The sequence below is a fragment of the Pithys albifrons genome, chromosome 10, assembly GCF_047495875.1.
Source record: "Pithys albifrons albifrons isolate INPA30051 chromosome 10, PitAlb_v1, whole genome shotgun sequence".
In the NCBI taxonomy this organism is placed as follows: Eukaryota; Metazoa; Chordata; class Aves; order Passeriformes; family Thamnophilidae; genus Pithys; species Pithys albifrons.
Genome location: NC_092467.1, coordinates 19,000,651 through 19,018,911, shown reverse-complemented (window position 1 = coordinate 19,018,911; position 18,261 = coordinate 19,000,651). Strand labels below are relative to the sequence as shown.

At 39.9% G+C, this 18,261-nt stretch overlaps 1 protein-coding gene across 2 annotated transcripts; it reads right to left on the bottom strand.

The window, feature by feature from the left end:
- Positions 1-211: 211 nt before the first annotated feature.
- MCOLN3 (mucolipin TRP cation channel 3) lies at positions 212-18,072 on the bottom strand. 2 transcript variants are annotated; one of them, XM_071565286.1, is made up of 14 exons: positions 17,897-18,072; positions 12,088-12,317; positions 10,134-10,301; positions 9,426-9,579; positions 8,863-8,947; positions 8,686-8,782; positions 7,959-8,058; positions 5,908-6,020; positions 5,681-5,830; positions 3,556-3,657; positions 3,322-3,444; positions 2,616-2,822; positions 2,128-2,257; positions 212-954 (listed from the first exon to the last, which is right to left on the bottom strand). In XM_071565286.1, the coding sequence occupies exons 2-14, from the start codon at positions 12,313-12,315 to the stop codon at positions 935-937; spliced, it is 1,677 nt and encodes a 558-aa protein (XP_071421387.1). In that variant the 5' UTR covers positions 12,316-12,317; positions 17,897-18,072; the 3' UTR covers positions 212-934. The 2 variants fall into 2 exon arrangements, with proteins under 2 accessions (XP_071421387.1, XP_071421388.1); XM_071565287.1 differs by lacking the exon at positions 17,897-18,072 and adding an exon at positions 14,134-14,303.
- Positions 18,073-18,261: the final 189 nt, after the last annotated feature.

Below are 18,261 nucleotides of genomic sequence, written 5' to 3'. Positions count from 1 at the left end.
CTTTTCTAAGCGTTAATGTTTCAGAGAGCCACTGACAGTAGCAGGTTATTAGGTTGGTAGGAAACATTTAGTTTCTAAAGTGTGAAGACATATGACTCTGAGAGACATATCTTCTGTGTATTTAACTTAGTTTATACTTCACACTTACAGACTTGTAAACCAGAGGAAGATTTCAAATTTAAAAAACAGATATTTTGAAAGGTCCACACAGTGTTAAGCTGAAGACTAACTGATCCTACCTAATGCTGGATATAGGATAATATTTGCATTTCTCCATTCAACTCACCCTTCAAACTCCAGTTCAGCCTGGCATATCCCTGGCCAGAAGAGAAGAGACTGCCACTTACATTAAGTGGTACTTCTGTTTAAATAAATATTTATTTTATGCTTTCAGCTGTATTAGAGTGGTTTGTGCATCAACTCACTGTAATGACTACAGAAACAAATTGTACCAAATTCCATAGTTTTTATTTTTACTATGAGTGCAAATAGACAAAAAATTCTGAGGGCTCTGGAGTGAGCTTTCATTCATTCAGTAACAGGTCAGCCATAGACAGATAATGGCAGAAGTACTGAGGGTTAGGTTGATGTTCAAAGCTGCAGTTGTCTAGCACTGCACTTCTAGTCTACTCTTATAATCTAGGCAAGTCTCTGAATACAGACAGCTTTTTAATGCCCCTTGCATTCTAGTACAATTTAACAGAGGAAACAAATAGAATAAAGCTAATAAAAACAAACACTGAAACCCTCTGAACTAGCTGTGAGTATCTAATCAAAAAGTCTGCAAGTTTAGCATAAGCTTCTGCCACAGGCCTACACTGCTTTTTGAGAAAAGTGAATTCAGCATTTAGATGTAAGGGTTTCCACCAGCATCATTGTCCAGTTCCTGCAGTGTGTGCTGCTTTGAAGCCTCATGACACACTCCCACAATCCATTAAATATGTTCACTACAACCTGTACAAGAGAGGGGAGGAAAGTTATTAAGTGCATGCATCAAAATAATAGTTTCATTGTACAAGAAGCCTTAAAAATGCAACTGAACTATTTAATTAGTAATTTGACATACATTGATAAGAAACTGCTATGAACCAACATGAGAATGCACTGTTAGACACCTGATCTCTATTGCACAGAGGGAAAATTTTTAGATCCCCACCCTGTCCCACTTCATGTTGGCCTTCTTGCCTGTTAAACTGAGAGATGTATCCAAAAAAAGGAAATATTAACATGTCTGTGCCCTTTACCCAGGAGCAAGATGCCCTGCTCTGCTTCATCCCACACTTTTATCTCCAGAAAGGCACTGGGTCAGAACAGGGACTGGCTCACAGCAGCCTCTGTCATCTTCCTGATCCAAAATATATCCCCATCTTCTGCACCTCATACATATATTCTATCTAGCATATAACAATATAGCACATGAGAAAAGCCCAATACCAAGGAGCTGCAAACACCTTTGATCTTTTTAATCAAGTGGCAAATATTTCATGACTCTCCAACTAAAAGGCCCTTGAACAGGCAAGACTCAGTTGCTGCCTGTCTGGTTAAATATAAACTACATATCCTACAATCAGTATCCCTGAAGAAACAAAACTTCAAATAACTGAAGGCTTTGTTCTCCATAGTGAAAGTTAGACAATGTTTTCCAAGTGCATGCTGTCTTAAAACCCTCACAAGCTGATTTTGTCCCCAAGTTTCAGGCCTGTTACCATTTAAGTTAAGAAACCTTACTGCACAAGGTGTCATTAAAAAGTGGATAACAAAACGTTGAATAAATTCTCTAAGTCCTGCCTGTTGCAGTGAATACAAGAAATGTTAATGCTTGCACATTACACATATGGGGTTCCCAAGTTACTGTATTTATTATCTAACTTTCTGTACCATTTTTCACATGCTAAATGATTCTTAATTTGAAAGTGGTTCCCTCACCTCTTCTAAGAAATTTGTTGGCTGCAGACTTTTTGCTGAAGTATTACATTCTAAAGCATTAGATTAGGGGGTTTGTATTTTGGTTTTTTCCCTCTCCACTCCCAAAACTGAAGAACTCTTCATGAAGTTTATAGCAAGGACATTTTGTAGTGTGTCACTTTTGCATATACCTTAACATAAAATTTTAATATAGATACATACCATTACAACAACAGAAGAGAGACGCAGAATTCTCCTCTTCTAACCTGTACCTGCCAGAGTTTGGTAAGTCTTTGCACTGTGATATAAACCTCTGAAGTTCTGTCTCTGGAAAGCCATCTTGCTGGTAGTGCTAAAAATTGATATTTAATTAAACCTTTAAAAAGGCTAAAATGTACAATAACTCAAATTCTTCCCAGACCATTTTTAGAGATTGTTCAAGTCTGAGATTCGAATATTTGCAGAACCTAGTGTGAAAATACTGCTTTTTAGGAGGTATTTAGCTTTCATGGGAGCAGGAAAATAGACTTTGTAAGAAAAATGAAGTAGAGAGGAATTAAAACCTTCCTGTCATCCCTCTACATCCTCAAAAGTGGTCATTATATTTATTCTTTAGATTGGCATGCACTGCAAGTTAAAATATGGGGGAGATGAGAGTCTTGATAGCACCAATCTTGCACTGTTACTGCAAATGAATAGTCTATGCTTACCTTGACCGTTTCATATGTATCTGTAATGAGTGCAATGAAGAGACTCAGCACCATATAGATGAACAGACTGATGAAGGAGTAGAGGTAGATCCTACTGAATAACCAAACCAAGTAACTTTTCTGTTGCATTTTTGCAAAGGTGGCAAACATGTCATCTCCATTGATCAGTGAAAAAAGGCATTCAGAAACTGTGTTAAGGGAGCGAAACTAGAGAGGAGGGAAGAAGACATCTGTCACCACTTTATTTGGATATAAAGACTGTATGTAACATGAAGAAGACACACAGCTGAAAACTGACTGCCTCAGAACTCTTCCTACATGAAGGATACTACACAAAGTGCAAACAGTAAAACATTTGAGGAATGAGCAAGGTTTGTCACCTCCTATACATATACACATTCAATTCAAATAAGCCAATTTCTCTTTTTAAAGGGAAAAGCATAATATTTCCAAAGTTTTTGTGTGACACTAGTGTTCTGCAAAATGAAAAATATTTCTCAAAATATCAGCATATGATTGGGAGTCACAGCAGCTTCCACTTCTGACTCAGAGCTTTCATAACTCGAGGATAGTCTGATTGAGTCATGGAAGTCAGACTCCTCAAACAGAGCAGCATCATGTTGAAGATGCACTATTTTTATATTAAGGGAAGTCTTGGCGTGGAAACTTAGAAAACAAGTTGTCTTTTTTCATTTAAGTACATTACCTTTGCATGGTATGGTCCCAGTACAATCCATCCACAGAAACAATAGCCCAGGTAGATCATAGCAGCACAACAGCTGAACCTCATTACATTGGGTAATGCTGCCCTCAGTGTTAGGATGAGAAGCTGCACAAAGCAATGCAAACAATTAGAATTCAACCAGACACTTCTTTCGGTCCTCATATAGCAACAAGCAGAATAAATACCAACAGTACGAAGATCTCAGGAGATCCTTACATTATACTTCTGAAAGAAACCTAGGTAGCGAATGATTCCAAGCCACACAAGCATAGTGGATGTTCCTAGGAGTATGCTACAGACATCATAACTTGTCAGACTCTGAAAAAAATGAGAACAAATAAAGAATTAAAATAAGAAAGAAAAAAATTAATTATTATAACAACTGGCAGGTTCTAAATTGTGACTCTCATTACTACATAGATCTGGTAAGAAACATTTTTTCCTTCTCAAACTCTCCTATTAGAAATTAGTTTGAGGTAATATGCATTAGAGAACAAGGGCACTTTCAAGTGTAACTCATTTCATATGCCTTTACACAGGACTGTTTGTAAAACAGACTGACAAGATGAGCTTCATTTGCCAGACCAAATGGGCAGGTGTGCTGCAGGTGCAGAGGCACCCCCTCTGTACCTGGCTCACCAAGATCTGCAGAGTGGCACTGCAAACATTTTTATGCTGCTTCCAGATCTGCAGCAATTGCTTGTGGAATCTGCAAGGACAGATTCCACAGAGCAGCTTAGGAATTTCTCCACTGCATCCCAAAGGACAGTATAGACATGAATTTAGAACCACGGAAGAAAGAAGATTTTTCCAGTAGGTAGAAAAAGCTGTTTGTAAAAAAGAGCATGACTTGTCAGCATTGCTCAGAGAAATACTAAGCAGGATCTTGTTAGGTAGTTGGGAACTATGAGATGTAGAAAACTATCAAGGAGAAGACTAATTAGCTTCTACGTAATTCTAACCAGAACTTCATTTATATTTTATTGGCACTTCACTGGTTTTTTCAATCTATACATACTGGCCTGTTTTCATCCAAGTTAGCATATAACCTGTTCCTGAACTGCAGCTCTACTCTGAAATGGATCATGACAGCTTACTTGAATAAGAAGTTTTCATTCATTTCTGTTATTATTCTCCTAAGAATAAAATACAGATAATAGATATTATAGATAGATAATGACAAATAAACAGATATTGGCAATGGATAAATATTGGCTAATCTTTTCTATTAACATAATTCATTTGGAGCTTGACAAGAAACAAATTTAGGCTACTTTAATGTGAACTTGATATTCAACCACTTTCATACAGTGACATGGAGCAAGATCTTGTTATTATGGTTCACAAGATTTGCAAAATGAAGTGAAATGTACCATAGAGAAGAATTTAAGTAAAATACTTTCTTAGAAAAGAAACACGTATAAACAGATGTATTTATAATATGAGATCAGAATCCCAAATGCAAGACCTGATTCCAATCTTATTCTCTTCTTTGCTTTTCCCAAAGCAGGACGTAGCTATCTCTTACTGTAGCCAACTTCTTCATAGGTTCTTTCTATTCTTAAGAACTGAGTGTGTAGTTCCTAAGGTAAGATAGGGCAATTTGTACAGGGTGTTCATGATAGTTGAGCTGTCAGCAGATGGATTTCAGCCTCATGCTTTCATCACTACTGTCCAAAGTCCATTATGTTGCAATGTCACACTTCAAAGTCTGTTACAGATCTTGTGAAAAATAACATTATCTGAATATCAGAGTGTTTCTGGATAGCATATTATAATAAGTTTTCTTCTCTAATTCTGGCTGCACATAATACGATTTTACAGCTTTGGGGTTTTTTTCTATATCAAGTTTACTTTAGAAACTGAGGACCTAGAACCTGTCTCTGGCTGACTGTTATGTACATACTGGAAACCAGAGGCTGGGAAAGCAGCAAAGTTATATTTAAGGAGAGAGATTCTGTGCTAGTTAAACATTTGTTAAACAGGATTCAAAAAGTTAAATGCTAAATTTTAAAAAATCCATCAAATGAGCAGATAGAATTGTTCTTAAATGAGAAAAAGAGGAAGTCAATAGTCTTAAACTTTCAGATATTAAGTTCATTTTATTCCTCAGAGTCACAAGAAGCAAAGATAATTAGAACTATATTATCTAGTGATATTTGAAGATTTTATGTCTTAGTACTGGAAGCAACGCCTATCAGTTACAACAGAGGAGAAGAAAGAGTTCTAAAATTTCATGCCACTCAGAATCAAGTATAACCAGCATAAAGTCACCCAAGAGATTTAAACCTAGGTCGGACAGAAGCAGTTTTGCTTCCACTTGACAGTGTAAAAAGCTTACCTTGGCTTGTATCTCCATCTTTAGTGTTGATCCAACAATAGTTAAGACATCACTAACCATAATCAAGATGTACCATCCATTGACAAACTCCATTTGATCACTAAAAGACACTTCTTTCTTATAATAATACAGGAAAAAGCTTACAAATTCCTAGGGCAAAGGAGGAAAGAAAACAGTTAATCAGACTAATATAAGACGAGACTTTCCAAGGAAGGAGTTATACCCACCCTTTGGAGCCAAATTCCTTTAATCACTGATCGTGTGCAAAGTACCAATGAGGCCAGACAAGTCAATATGACAAAAGCATCGAAGATCATCATGTAATGAGTGTTCTTCTGTACTGCAAAAACAAAAATGCACACGTTTATTGTCAGATGCATATCATTTTGTTAATCATCTGGAGTGTTGAAGTTTTGTTGTTTTGATGTTAACTGTGTTTATACAACTGAAAAGAAAAATCTTAGCATTTTTCCCACAGAAGTTTATCCGACATTTTCATACGAGACACAAAGTGCATCTGCACTATAGATACTACATGAGTAAATTTAGGAATGCTTATACATCAAAATATACCAGAGTGTGATTCCTTCTTAGAGCCCTGCAGAATTAGAGGCAAGAGTTAAACATTTTACAAGCACTGGAATGGCCTTTGCAGTAACGGAACTTCGCAAAAACAAAACAAAACAAAAACCAACCAACCAAACAAAACCTAGGGACTTTACAGTATCTTCTTTTTCAGACCACTATTTGACTATCAGATAGGTTTTCTGTCCTAGAGCAGTATAGATAATCTGTACTGCTGCTCAGCTAGCAAGATCAGCCTTGAGCTACATGAGTTGTCCATCTCTTATGTTACTAAAATTCACATTCTTGATAATCTAAGGTCAAATTTTGCAACAAATCTACCACTAGACATCTTTTTTTTGTTTGTTTTTATACCTATCGTACTTCTGAAACTAGGCGAGACTGTATAAGGATTTGATTTTTAATGCTAAAAGAATGAGGGAGGAAAAAAACCTCAGACAACTTAATGCTAAATTTGCAAGAAGATGCAGCAATTACATAGAATGGGTTACCGAAGTTCTGGCTGACTTCACAAACTGCACTACTCAGAAAAAGCCCACCCGCTTCTTGCTGCATGTACTGCTGCCATTTGAGTGGTTTTCGCAGCATAGTCCGGTACAGCAACAAGTTGTTATTATCCAATTGCAATCATTACCTTTCTATTTTTCATTTATTTTCAGAAAATAATACGGGGTAGTCCAGGAGATGGTTTTGAAGACTTTTAGAGAGGCAAACCTCAGACCCGAGCGTGGACCCTGAGCGAGGACAGCGGGCGGGCAGGCATCGGCCTCTGCTGGGCACTCCCGGCACGGCGGCGAGCAAGCCCAGCAGTGTTTGGTGGAACTCGCGTTCGTGGGTGTGTTTTGTACTCTGTGATGCACCTAACTAAATGCCTCAAAATTCATTCCAGTCTGGATATTTAAAAAAAATACCAACTCTCAGTTTTCACTGTGCGCTTTTCATTCCCTAACATAGGCATAGCAACGGGGAAAGTGGCAAAAGTAGAAGAAAGGGACCTGGTTCATCCTATTGCATACTTCAAAAAAAAATAGTGGAATTTAAAGTTCTATAAAGCTTCTGACTACCAAAGAGATTATTTTCTCTAATAAAAAAGGTCATATGATGTTTTGACCAGACCAAATAGCTGCCAATAAAGCTGGCTTACTCTTGTGAGCCACTATATAAGTAATTCAACCACTGTACATCTCAAATACACAGCAAACAACATTTAAGCAACAGTAAGAAGTGTTTAACCATTTCATTCCAGCAAGCCCTAGCAACAGTGCTTCCTTATCTTCCCTAGTGCTAAGTCCTGAAACAAGAGTAAATCAGTTTCAACTTTCCACCACTATCATGTGTCCTGTTGCCTGGTGCTAGAACAGTTCACAGCCCTACCTTAGGAAATGAGCAGTGTAAGTGCAGTAGTCAAAGCCAAAAGGATGCACAGTGAAGCATGGAAAAATTTTTTGTTTGACATTATTAGTGGTGCAAGCTTTGAGAACTGCTAAGGAAAGTAATGGTGTGGTTGGGTTCCCAGGATTTCAGATCAGAGGTTGAAGAACAATGACTCCTTAGAAAGTCAGGATGTAGAGTTCACATATTAGAGACTATATGTCAATGGTGCTTCATCTTTTAATAAAGAAAAAGTTAACAAATATTGTGCTCATGAAGCAAAATTTCAGCTTGAAAATTTGAACACATTTATGCCACTTACTTGATCCAGAAACATGCCAGTCTTTGCATTCCCTGATCTCTATATCGTTGTCTAGACTTATTTTAATTCTTCCACTGTGTGCTTTATTGTCAAACACTATCTGTATTGAAAAAAAAAAGACAAAACACCCAGAAACCACAACAAACATAAAAGGTTCATGTTTTTATAAAGTTAAACCATTATATATGAAGCCCATTGTATTGCTAAGCTTGCATAATGATTCAGAATTATTCTTATAGGGGATAAGTTACCAAACTTGTTTAAGCTTAAGGTAATTCCAGGTTCTTCAAATAAATGCTGTCACAGAGAAACAAAAATCTGGTGAAAGATGTATTTGCCACAAATTGCCTGATAACTACCTAGTAGGTGAAATTCTTTTAAACTGCTTTCTCAGTCCCCTATGAACTGAAAACCACCTTTCCCAGAAGCATCTCTCTAAAGAGAAGAGATTTATGCTTCGATTGTACTTCACATGGATTAGAACACAAGAGGCTGTAAGCCAAGCAAGTGCTTCAGGATCACATCACAATCCCTCAAAGCTTAACGTCCCAGTCACAACTGATGGTTATTTACAGGGTACTCTAAGGCATGACAGAGTAATCCAGACACCACTGACCCATTGGTGCCCAACACTCTTCAGAAAATATCTGCACTGACTATGTACAGTAAACCAGCAAGATCAATTTCTTGTTTTGAACAGAAAGACACATATCAGGCTTCCACATACCCTCAGAGTGAAATCGTAACAGTCAGGGAGCTCATGGTGTCGAACAGTCTGGAGGTTGATTGCCTTCAGATTGAACATAAGTTGCACTGTCACCAGTCTGCAACAGAGCATCATATTAGCTTTTCATGTGGAAAATGCACCAATACCCCAACACAGGAGGTGCTCGTTCCTCCTCACCTGTGGAAATCCAGAGTGAAATTCAAATTGTGCTTTCCCACTGTTGTGTTGTCTAACGGTGTCATTGGCTCAATATACAAGCACTCTGGAATGGATAAGGACTCACAACAATATCTCATGGGTTATCATGTTCTTTTACCGTAATCTGCCTGTTCCACTCCCGAGGCTGCAATGAGCCGTTGGCTATACCAGACAAGATAGCATGCTTGAGTGAGGAGTCATTTTAGAAGCTGGCAAATACACTAGCTCCCCTGGACACCTGCCAAGTTAATCATCATGAATTCAGAGGGAAGGCTCCTGAAATTAGTCCCAAATACCTATATTAGATGACCATCAGTGCGAACAACTCATCACATTTTTGTGGCAATAGACATAAAAGATTGTTACCCTGGAGGTGAAGGCTAGTGGTTACACAGCACTTTTCTTACCAGTTTTGGCTGATCATAAGTTCAATACAGATCATGTGGCAAGATCATAAGTACTGTGGGGGGCTTTTTAAGTATTTTTTGTAAATGTAGGGTCCCTCCTCCCAAAGAACTGATACAATAGATTAGGTTCATCACCAGTCACAATCTCTGGGTCTATATCAAAGGTGTCATTTCCAGGGCAGATGATTCCTCGCTTGTAGAACTGCTGACAAATGGCCAGAGCTGTCTCTTCTGCTCCCCTCTTCTCATAAGCATGGTTTCCAACAGAGATGTTGGGCAGCTGTAAGTACTAAAGTTCAGAACAAACAAACCAACTTAAATGGCACCAAAACTGTTAGTTTCTGAGAAAAACAAATAAACAAACTAACACAAAAACCCCACCAAAATCCCAAACCAACCAACCGAACAAAACAACAAAACAAAGCAAACCCAGAAGTGTTTGGATCTTTGTCATAACCCATCTCTTATTTAAAAGATCACCTAAAGAACTGTGAAACCTAAACCACTCTACAGCTGAGCCCTCAAACACTTCCAGGTGTTTGACAAAAACAGTAAGTACAGGATTTGGATCGAAATACCTTTTTGCTTATCATATTTTTCTCTTTACAGTTCTTACTGGAAAGCCTTGCACAAAATTCTGGCTCAGATCCAAGGACTGCTTTTACTCTAGAACTAGTATACTGATTAGCTTTAAGGATGTCACCAAAAGTACAATGCTCCAGCAATGACAGAACACCTAAATGAGTTGATGTTTTAGTCTTAAGCAACTGGCACAGAAGTTCAGTTCAAGAAAAGGTACCCAGGCAAAGAGGATATTTTATACATTGCAGCAACAATCCTCACCTGGTTTACTGCAAAGAATATCTGATCATAGACGTCTGTTTGTGTGTATACAGCATAGGTATCATCCATTCTGTCCATATATCCTTTCAAGAAGAGATGTTTGAATGCAACAGTGTTCTCTTCTTTGAAGGCAACCACCATTTGATTGCTTAATCCAAAAACCACCAACTGAAAAAGACATTTACATTTCCTGTTTAAAGACAAAGTGTGCTTCTGGATTAATATATGAATCCTGTGTTACAAACAGCCACTCTTTTGTCATGCTGGTAGACATGACAGTCACATGCAGGCTGCTCCATTTCACAGCTGATCAAAAGCAAGCGTGACTTAAAGAGTGGGTCTCAAGAATGCTCTTCTAACATGTTTACCAGCATTTTGGCCAAGGACTCTCATTTTTACAAAGAAAAGCATACCATCTCAAATTCAAGCTCCCTATATACTGTTACACTTGTTTTGTTAGTTCAGCCTGGCGTCAATTGAATTGCCTTGGGGAATATCAGAGTTCCTCAGCCAAAAAGGCAGGACAAGACTTAACAAGACCCCACTTTGAAGACCTTAATCCAGCATACAAAAGGTAAACTGGGGACAACTCAAAAAACAAACATCTCTCCCTCAGATTTCTGTGAAAGTTGCTTAGAGAATAACTGAACAAAACTGTGCTTATAACAGGATAACCTCTGAAGCTGGTAAAAAAATGTAATACAACTGCTCATGAAAAGTTAGCAAAAAATCCTGTTAGCTATTATCCAGGCTGGAAAAGGTTTCTAGAAGTATGCAGTGCATTTTTTCTGGGAGCTAACAATTCTCTTGACTATTGTTTCAGATCTGGGGTCAGGTGTATTGTGAAGAAACTTATCAGAGATAAGTCTGAATCGGTAGCCTACTGATTAGTTTTATGGCCATGATTCAAACTCGATACATAGGTTTTGATAAGGGTAATTCAATTACAAAGATACTGAGATGATCTGTGGGCAAGCTCAGCATTCTGGGCACACAGGAATACAGCAGCAAACCAACAATGCTAATACTGAATTACCTACAGGCAGATTTTCTCTGAAAAGACTAGCATTAGTTTCTTTTTTATTTAGGTTCTTCCACTATCAAATTTTACTATTAGTTGCAAAATGGGAGAGATGACAATCAGAGAATGAAGACATAATTAAAACTGCAGCAATAAGGGACACAAACATGCTGCCACATGTACAACAGAAGAACTCTAATTTTTACAGTTTGTCCCATCATTCATGTAACCATGGAAAACATTCTTCTCTGTATGGGTACTTTCATAGGACTGACACCACCATAAAGGTAAATCACATATGGACAACTCTGAAGGATCATCACCTGAGGCGTTAGAAAGTTTTTATTAAAGACCTTCTTCCTCCTTAACCACAGAACTTTCAGACAAACAATTGTGTTTTGGGCAGCAGATAAATGTGTTATATGAAATCTATAGTGCAAGGCTAGGAGAGAGAGAAAGTGGTAAAGAATTTCTGAGGTTTTTTTCAATGCAAGTTTGTATACCATATGCAAGATATAAGGACACATCATAAAAAAATGTCACCCCTTTCAGTTCCTATCACTGTGATATTGAAACACAGGTGACTTTTCCTTCCCTCAAACACAACAGTGAAGCAGGTATTGGGGTAACAGATGTGTAAAGATGCCATCCATTGGGGGAAAAACAAGAAAGAAAAAAAGTAAAGTAAGAAATTAAGTTGAACCCTTAAACATGGTTCCTTTTATCACTACTCTTAGGAAAGCTATTTTTTCAGTCAATAGTTTTAGGAGAAAATTATACCACCTGGGATCTAAGGTACATATACGCAAATCAGGTGGTTTTGCAGTCTATCATACTTTCCCTTTCTCTGCACCACACCATGAATAGCTTGTCACCTTCACTCATTTGACTTCCCAAGGGATAAGAAGAGTTTCTGCTTCCATAGGTACTCACCTGAACTGTAACCATTACTATTTTGAGTAACTGAATCCCAAGTTTCCAAGGCTTTCTGCCCCGGGCCCAAAATTTCTCACACGGGTTCATGAAGAAAAATTTTAACTTTCTTCTGAGCTGGTCTTCCAAAAGCCCCTCCTGTGATACTGATGGATGTCGTTTGTAGCTGCAAAGGTTTTCATCATTGTGAGCACCGCAGCTGCTCACAGCCACTTCAGGATTTTCCATCTCTGAAATGAAAAGCAGTCCGTGTCACTTGAAAAACATGCAAGCATGCATATAGTAACCCCAGACTGGTCTGTACTAACAACCTGGATTCCAAAGATGTTTATCTTCTGTGAAAGGCACTTGCACATTACACTGAATTTCAACATTTCTTGTGTTATTGCACATGTTCTGCAGAACTCAAAGAAAAGTTTGAGTAAGTTCTTAAATGTGCAGATAGGCTGCTAGGGCACTTATGTTAATAGTGGAATTACTGTCCATTTGGAATTATGGAGTCACTTGCTGAAAGCTTCTTCCTCTCTCACTTGATAACCAGAGCATATATGCAAGACATCCTGACTCATTTCCTTCTGTGTCCAGAAGAGCACCAAAAGCCTCTCATGAGCACTCACTCTTCTGGAAAACTTATCTACTGCTGTAGTTAGTATTTCCCCCCATGTCAACAAGCCTATGTCCAGCCCTTGAAAGAAATGGAATTTTCAAGACAAACAGCATTTTTCATCGATGTTAGTAATACATTCGTTCACTCTTGGAAATGGAGATGTAGCCATGACAAATTGCAATTCACATAAATTACGCGAGAACATTAACTTGTTATTTAATAAGATTATGTCTATTTCTTCAGCCATAAAAGACCCAGTGCAAACTAACAGCAATCATGAACCAAACAAAAAGACCAAAAGGTAACTGTATTCAAGCATTGTGATTAGCTAAAGAGGCTCCAATTTTAGTTGAGTATGAGGGGGAAGATTAGATGAGAACTTTATAAAACATGGTTTGAGACATTACTCTCTATAGTATTCAGTATGTTTAGATTTTGAACTGATACTAAATTCACTGAGTCTCAAATATTTTATAAGTGCTTTATAAAGTACTTAAGAGGTAGCCAGGAACATTTATTTCAGATAAAAGATTGTGGACATTAAGAACTGAGGAGACAGCCTAGTCTCTGAATAAATTTAAAGATGTGTCTTACTAGCCAAAGTGGGTTTGATTTACATAAGAATAGTTTTTTATATAACTCAAACAAAAAATCCTCAGCAAGATTGATTGTAAAAATTGCTCAGTCACATCCAGTCTCCTCCAACAGCCTCTGCACACACCAGAACACCAGTCTGTTTCACATATGGTTCAAGACCTTCAATTTCTCCAGCTGCCAGAGAAGGCAGGAAAAGTTTTTAATCAGCAGTTTAACACTAAGAATAGACCCATACAGAGGCTTAAAAAAGTTCAGCTCCTGTTTTATCAGGTCTTCATTGTCCCGCGGGATACAATACAATATGCTGTATTGTATTCCACTCATGTTTCTCACAGATGATCGAGCATTCCTTAAGTTAACCCCTACTTTGATACTACAGTAGTCCTGTGCTGGATTTAAAAAACAAAACCAAAACAAACAAAATGAACCAAAAAACCCTAAATACACCTCTGGTGCATACGGTGGGCTGGAGGCATCGTTCCAGAGAGGAACAGCGCGCCATGTCCCACGTAACCCGCGCCGAGCCGGGGCGGTCACAGCCGGGGCTGTCAGGACAGCCCGTACCCTTGGCACGGCCGCCCCCGGCTCATCTGCCTTTCCCTTCCCTTCGCAGCGCTGGAGGCTCACAGCACCCCGCCCTCAGCTCGGCTGCCGCAGCCTTGCGGGGCGCGCAGGGGACGGACGCGGGAGCCGACGGTGCCTCCCGACGCCGCCAGCATCCCGCTCCGCCGCCAGGGCAGCCCCTGCCGCTCCCGTGCACCGCGGCACTGCGAACCCAAAAGGCGGGGATCGATAGCACACTTCCCACACACCCCCCGCGCTGTTCAAGGCTCCAGCCGTACCTGTCCCCGCGTCCCGGTCCTGCCTCTCCCCGGCCTCCGGGGGTCCTGCCGCCGCGGGGGCGGCTGTGGGAGCTCAGTGTCCGCCGCCCTGTGTCGGCGGCCGCCCCCGCGCCCTCCCGACCTCTGTGCGGGGCTGTGCTGTGCACACCGGCACACGCGGTGTGTCTCACCTCCGGCTGTGCATCTCCCTCCTGCCGCACGTGACGGGCGGCTCTCCGCTCTGTAATCCACACTTGCTACAGGGCGGTAGTGCCGGCTCTAGATTTATTGACCTAGGCTTCTGCACCAGGGGAAATAAAGTTAATGTTTATGTTATAAATAGCTGTGTTCCACCCGTCATAACAAACAAACAAACAACACCCCCTACTCCCCTCCAAACAAACAAAAAACTCCTTTCAGGTCACAGAACTGTAGTTATGAAGGGCAGTTAGTGGTATAGTGAACTGAGTGGAACGGCTGACATGCTTAAGTCATTCCACTCATACACAATTAAGCTATTAAAGTTATTTAACCGTACTTCAAAGAAAACGCTCTCCTGCCCTGGGTCTGGGCCAGTTTCACTGCACTGCGGAAACCATCCCTTTGGCATTGCTGCCACGGATAACCGTGTCCAGTCTTCAGCTGCCTAATTCGTGCTGCTAATACCCCCTGCGTGCACCGGTACAAAAAGAAGAGGTAAAATAAGGCCAAAGCCAAACCAAGGAGAGTAGGAGGCATTTTAGGAGAGGAAACTTCCTAGCTGTACGGATTGAAACAGAAGACAGCAAGGAACCCTTCTGCCTACCATGAGAAGGTTAGTTGGACCTCGGAGTGGCATCAAAGACCAGCACTGTGTGCTTCGCACAGAGGAAAATACTCTGGGTCTCCTGTGTTTTACATTGCAGCGAAGCAAACTAAATTATTTTTATGCATCAAAACTACAAAATATGCAGAACACAAATCTTCATATTAACAAATCGCATGGAATCGTCTAAACCTATATCGCAGCTGGAGACGGCCCCAGCACTGCCAGAAGGTAATTTCCTGGGCGTCTTGGCTGCAGAGGGAGTTGCTGCCACCGGCTGCCGCCTACAGCCCCCATCCTGCCCCGCGCCCCAGAGCCATGCCACTGGGGCGGGATCCCCGCATGGCATGCTGGGACATGTAGTTCTTGGCGTCGCGTCCCTGCGAGGCGGGCTTGGAGAGCTGAGCGCTGACGGCCTGTCCGAGCCGTCAATCACGGCCCGGCGGTCGCCATGACAACCGCGCGCCGCTAGGGACGCGCCGAGCCGGAGCCGCGCAGGTGGGAAAGGAGGGAACGCAGCGAGTGGAGGGGACTCGGCAGCGCGGGTGGAAGCGGGTGAAAGATGCCTGGCTTCAGAGCACGGGCAGCAGCTAGCAGGGAACAAACCGCGACTTGTTCCGTGCGGCCGAGCCGCCTCAGGCGTCTCGTTCCCGCCGGCAAGCCCGAAGCAGCGCCTCCCTCTGCGCCCGGGCTGGGCCGGGCCGGGCCCCGGGGTGTCTGTGCCTGGGGCTGGGGGTGCTGGGGGGGAGGCCCGGGCCGCGAACACAACCTCCCCCCAACCCCTCCGTGCTGCTGCAAAGCCCCCGCAAATCCGCTCCCACCTCCCATCACGGTCCTGTTCCTGCGACCCAGCTTTCACATTTCGAAGACGGGATGATTATTTTTCCTACCTTATCTTTAAAAAATTATGAATCAAGTCTTATCTAGTGCAAATCTTTACAATATAACCTTTCTTGTTCATGGCAAGTCGTGACAAGGCAAGAAATGCTACCGTTTGCTATGTTTGATCATATTCAGACAACTTCAACATCGTACTTAGTAACTTTTGAGGGACCAACCAAATTGTTACAAAATTTAATAATGTAGACCAGCAGGCTTATACCAGTACTGTTTTATACCACAAGTTCTGTCTAGGAAAGGTTATAGTAAAACCATGCTTCCACTCTCTTTTCTTGGATTTATGGTTTAATTTCTGTAGCCAGATGTATTATCATCACTTTCAGTAGCCCTCGGGTTTTTCATCCCTCAGTTTGCCCTTGTACTCATTAAAATTGTTGCCTGTGGCAGCTGCCCCTCAGGGAGCTCCTGCATGTGATGCCAGCGAGACCTTGTATTGTGAAAGACCCGCAATAATCATCCCCTAGTCACTTTCTCCATGTCTCTTGTGATTCCACTGATCTCTATCATATCCTCTTCAGGCTAAAACGAATCCTGGTTTATTCCTACTACAAAACATGTTCCATGTCTTCAATCCTCTGTGTTATAGCTTTTCCAATTTCATTCTATTGCTCTTTAAGTGGAAGAAAGGAACAAACTGTAATGTTCTAATGAAGTTTTCCGTTTTGTTCTCTATGCTTTTCTTATTAATTCTTAATCTAATTTTACATGTGTTGTACTTACCATCCCAGATACTGTAATTACACCTACTAGTTTCTGTCAAATAACAAAATCAACACCTTGTTCAAGTAAGTCTAATTTAAGGAAATTTTTGTGTGTGAAATCAGATAAATTCAAATAGAACTGTTTATATGCTAAAATAATTTGACAGTTGCCAAAACTTCAGCTTTACTCCCTAAAACTTACACAATGAAGTTCTGTTCAAATATGCACAAGCATTAATAATAATGCAAGCTTTAGGTGCTTGTAATATTTAGTTTTTATGTAGAGCAAAGTAGAATAAATATAATTAAAGGGAACAATGCATCTGAATTTCTGGAGGGACAAAGTAATTTTAAGACAGAATTTTAAGCAAGTTCCTAAATGTTTAGTGACAGAAATGTGATTTTTAGTTTGGCAGCGACACAACAACAAAAAAAGCAAATATCACATATTTTTCATCATTTCCTTGTAGTGCTTTTGTAAAATGGATGTACATTCAATTCTTCTGTCATTCCAAATTATAGTAAATTACAGCCCTAAATTGTGTAATGCACGCAAACTTGACCTTAAATCATCCACTTAGGCAACTAATGAATCATTCTGTGTCCTCAAGTCAGACAGCATCTTTTGTAGTACTAATAGCTAATTAACTTTCCCCTCTTGCAGTACGTAGCAACTTCATGGATTTGCTTTAAAACACTAAATGTTTCAGTACATTAAATGATTAGGAGAACACTCTGATCTTATTTTTCTCTTAAGACTAATGTTCAAAATATTACAGCCATCTGTTAATAAACTAGTCTATAAAATGTCAAACAAAGTTGTCAAATATTTACTCAGGTTTTACCCATTAAATAATGTAGCACTATGTTCCAATGAAATACTGCTGACAAAACCAGACTGAATGGATTTAATGAAATCTTAATATTACTTATTTTTTTTTAAATAAAATACATAGCGGTTTTTATGACAATTGGTTTTGCACTTTTAAAATTTTCATATTAAGTTAATTTAAATGTTGCTTCCAACCTCTTCTCAATCACAGAATCATGAATTTATATAACATAATGGAAAGGCATAACACATTTGCATGTTTCTGAACAAGTACATGTATCAGAGACCTTTCTAACACTCTGTATTGGGCAGTTGGCATTTTGCCAGCTCAACTCAAAACAATAAGCAATATAGAAATATCCCAAGAGGATAGAAACTCACCATAGATTAAAGAATTTTTTTGTCATATTTTCAGACAGTCCACTAATATAGACTGATTTTTTCATAGTTGTCTTGATAGGATTGGTACTTTGTGTAAAAACTTAGTGAAAAAAACAACCCCCTGAATTAACAGGTAACTTCTGAAAATATTAGCTTTTAACTTACACATTAGGACTTTTGTTCCTCTATTTCTTTTTTGGAAGAGGAGAGATGCAAAAGGCTGCTCTTCAGTACCCATTTTAAAATTCTCCATGTGTCTGGGTTTCCTGCAGAAAGCACTCAGGGGTTACCATATTCCTGTGTGAAAAACAACTTTGCATAGATACTTGTAAATGGCTACAGTCCTCATTATGCTTCCAGAAAGGCTCTAGAAGCTCTGCCTTCGCTTTCTCTGAAGGCCTTACATGTTTCCTAACCACTGACAATCATGTGCCCACAGGATGGCAAATGGGCAGAGGCGATATGGTATGAGGGATATTGTAAAAGGAGATAATTACTTTTGTACTTTTCTATCTGCTTTCCAGCTGGGG

Bases quoted from the DNA above. Each gene is read 5' to 3' on its own strand.
- MCOLN3 (XM_071565286.1), bottom strand. From the start codon at position 12,315: ATGGAAAATCCTGAAGTGGCTGTGAGCAGCTGCGGTGCTCACAATGAT. The intron at 10,302-12,087 runs GTGAGTACCTAT...TGTCTTTTTCAG, and splicing joins TAGTAATGGTTACAGTTCAG to TTGGTGGTTTTTGGATTAAG. The intron at 6,021-7,958 runs GTAAGTGGCATA...TTGTTTTTGCAG, and splicing joins CTGGCATGTTTCTGGATCAA to TACAGAAGAACACTCATTAC.